The following is a 3,327-nucleotide window of genomic DNA, read 5'->3' as shown; positions in this document are numbered from 1 at the left end:
CGAGTCCATGTATGTAAAACACAACCAAAAGAGAGTAAAACAAGAAGATCAGAGAATTAATTGGGACCATACTAACTGAACTTGATGGCAAAATACTAAAATGTACAAGGTCCAGCTCAAACAGTCCTCAATACAAGAGAAATTCAAACGTACCGTATATGTATAAGTACACTCCACAGTGATCTATATCAATCACCCAAACACCAGAATTGGTCATATAGGAAAAGACGTTCATTTAAAAGCTAAAGTATATAAAGTATAGGACGGAAAGAAATGCAACAAAGGCAAAACAATTTGAAGACAGGAATAGAAAGAGGAGTCAATATTTGTGTAATTATATTCTTGACCATTCAGTCCACTCAACAGACCCACCTGAAAGGGGGAAGAGCATTATCCCTAAGGACTGAGGAAGTTCTGGTTTTGGATGCATTGCAAAAAAAAAATTCATAGTGGAAGACTGGATTTCAAAGCCCATCCATATCTTACCACCTCTTCCTTCCACCACCAACCAAAAAACATGACTTTAATCGTATGAGTAAATCTCGACACTGTGTACAGCTAAGAAATTTTGACCTCTAAGAAACAGAAGCCAGAGGAAAATGCAGTGAACAATTGCTGCAAAAGCATAAAGGCAAGTTCTTGCTGAGACAATAAGGAACCCTATAAGAAACTCGGAGGAAAACATTGAATCTATCTTGACTTTAATAAGCTTAAGTTATTCTTATTTTCCTTTTTCGGGAAAATTATTAATCATCTTACTGATCTTAAGAGAACTTTTGTTTTTACAAAGCTGGGAGAAGCTCAGCGTGTTTCTTCAGATTAATCAATCCTGAACGGGTGTTTTTAAACAAGAATGAAGCACAAATCAATAAGGAGTCCCTAGTTATTTTAAACTAATCAAGCAGCTTGATACTGCCAATCTGATTTCATGAATGCTATGAAATATTGAATCTAGTTGATGATGAGTTAATTTTCCTAAATTACAAAAAAAAATAATGGAAAAATCACTTTCATTCGGTCCATTAGGTTGGAAATACAATCACATTTACTGAACTTTACTCCAGCTTTATCACCTATGATAAAGAAAGTGTATGGTGACTAATTACAACAAGCTCTGCAGAAAATCACCTTTCCTTGATGACAATCTAGAGTTTTTGTGGTGAATAATGCAACTAGCATGAATATGAAGCACCTCATATTCACGACTAAATTGCCATAAGTGATTGTAAGTCAGTACTGTTATGCATAGGAGGAGCTATACACATATTATGTATATTTTTTAAATCATGTTGTGGTTGTTGAGTCATCAACTTATTAAGTGTGTGATCTTTCCACTTACAGAATATGGCTTGCCTTCCCAAACCTCATAAACTCTTCTTTTACGGCAGTTACCATTGTTGTCAAAAACCATCATAGAGCGAAAACATCATGGATTGTATTGGCCTGGCAATAATGCTGAGTTGGTCTACCTGGATGGCCCTTCATGTCGAGTATATGTCCATGTAGCAGATTAAGTAAAACATATGTTCATGGAGTAAATATTTTCTCCGTATGACCCTCAGATGTTATCATACGCACATGCACATGTTCAGCATTATATTATGATGATTTCATTTTCAAAAAACTTTACTGTATCTAATTGATACAATATGGGACCGTCTTACTTTTTCCTCCTAATCCTATAAGTAGCCCCCCTCCTGCTCACGTTACCATTCGCACTCCAAAGCCAATTTCTTTTGCTTGACCCTCCATTAAGATCTAAATCAAAAAATTATCCTTTAAACTAATATAATTTTAAGCCATGCAACCCACTGATGTCACAGACTTCTATTACCTACTTCCTTCTAACCCAACTCAATTCCCATCTCAATCTTGTGTGAACTATAACCCATCCACATTTCAGCTAAATACGCTCTTGAATCCTTTGTATCATCTTCAGATCACTCCTCAAGTTCAAGACCTCAATCCACAACTAACATGTTTCAACAGTAACTCTACATCTGATGAAGCAGATGAGCAACAGTGGACTCTTATAAATGAACGCAAACAGAGGAGAATGATATCTAATAGAGAGTCTGCACGGAGATCACGCATGCGCAAGCAGAGGCACCTAGATGAGCTTTGGGCACAGGTTGTTTGGCTCCGAAATGAGAATCACCAGCTCCTGGACAAACTAAATCATGATTCTGAGCGCCATGATCAAGTACTTCAAGAAAATGCTCAACTGAAAAACGAAGCTTCAGAACTTCGCCAAATGATCGCTGGCATGCAGTTTAGTAGTCCTTGTCCTAGCTCAAGAGCTCTTGAGAATGAACCTTGCAGTGGTTTACCTCAAAATGATTAACTAATTAGATTAAAATGGAAGTTATGCTGGTTGGGATAAGGCCGTGGTTTTGATTTCCTTGTTATATATTTGTTGTTGGGATGGTGGCCACAATTTGAGTTTTCCCTCTTATCTCTATGTTGACAAGATGAAGGCTATGAATTTTGTTTTTACTGTATCTCCTTTCTTCTTGTGCTGATATGCTATTCAATAAAAATCCCCTTCTTTATGCTGTTCATGATGCTAGTTTCACTATACATACATTAACAGATAAAGAAGAAAGTCCATCTCTATTCATAAAGAAGAAAAGGTAAGAAACCATGAGATAGCAAGTGACCTATGCAAGTCTACCGGATTGATTTTTTAAAATCAGTAATGAATCTGCAACAGAAAAAATAGGAAGAGAAACACCAGGAACCTTCCACTAAAGCAGCTTAGTCAATGGAATTGGCCAAGTACAGTGGGAGATTTTTTTTTCCTTTGAAAGTTGCATGCCTAAGATAGTTAAACAGGACGACAGGAGAGAGGGTTGTGCCTGTCAGGTTGTTTACGGCAAGCATACCCTGAACAGGAGAAACATGTCATAAAGCAGTCCACTGATTCCAGAATTCACTGTTCCTAGCTTTAATTGTTATCTTCAGAGTTTCAGAGTTTATTCAAGTATGTCATTTTATCACAACCTACTCGCATACAAGCACAACTATAGTAAATGTGACTCAATCCTACTTCTTCCTTATGTAAAAGGTGAAAAAGAGCACATTCATGGGGGGAATCAACAATTACCAGTAACACTAATCAACAAACTCCAACAACAGTGAACTCCCATTCTACAATTTCTTATGAATATTTTCCGTCATGTTTTTGTAGTACAGGTATCACCTCCCTTTTTAGTGATTTGCACTGGTTCCTCCTCTCAATTAAAACCTGAACTTTTGAAAAAATGTAAATATATCATATTTAACATTCACCTCCTAGGTATATCACAATACAAGTGTCAAAACTTA

The 3,327-nt window shown here is 36.6% G+C and overlaps 1 protein-coding gene across 1 annotated transcript; it reads left to right on the top strand.

Annotated features, from left to right (window-relative positions):
- Positions 1 to 1,279: 1,279 nt before the first annotated feature.
- Positions 1,280 to 2,561, top strand: LOC102594601 (basic leucine zipper 43). Its single transcript, XM_006338252.2, has one exon. It carries the CDS (start codon positions 1,802 to 1,804, stop codon positions 2,342 to 2,344), a length of 543 nt encoding a protein of 180 aa, XP_006338314.1. The 5' UTR covers positions 1,280 to 1,801; the 3' UTR covers positions 2,345 to 2,561.
- The last annotated feature ends 766 nt before the right edge of the window (positions 2,562 to 3,327 follow it).

This window comes from Solanum tuberosum, unplaced genomic scaffold (assembly GCF_000226075.1).
Source record: "Solanum tuberosum cultivar DM 1-3 516 R44 unplaced genomic scaffold, SolTub_3.0 scf00004, whole genome shotgun sequence".
NCBI classification, from domain to species: domain Eukaryota; kingdom Viridiplantae; phylum Streptophyta; class Magnoliopsida; order Solanales; family Solanaceae; genus Solanum; species Solanum tuberosum.
This window is presented reverse-complemented; position numbering and strand designations above follow the sequence as displayed.

What these genes read in the sequence shown, in the direction of transcription:
- LOC102594601 (XM_006338252.2), top strand. Translation starts at nt 1,802, where the DNA reads ATGCAACCCACTGATGTCACAGACTTCTATTACCTACTTCCTTCTAAC.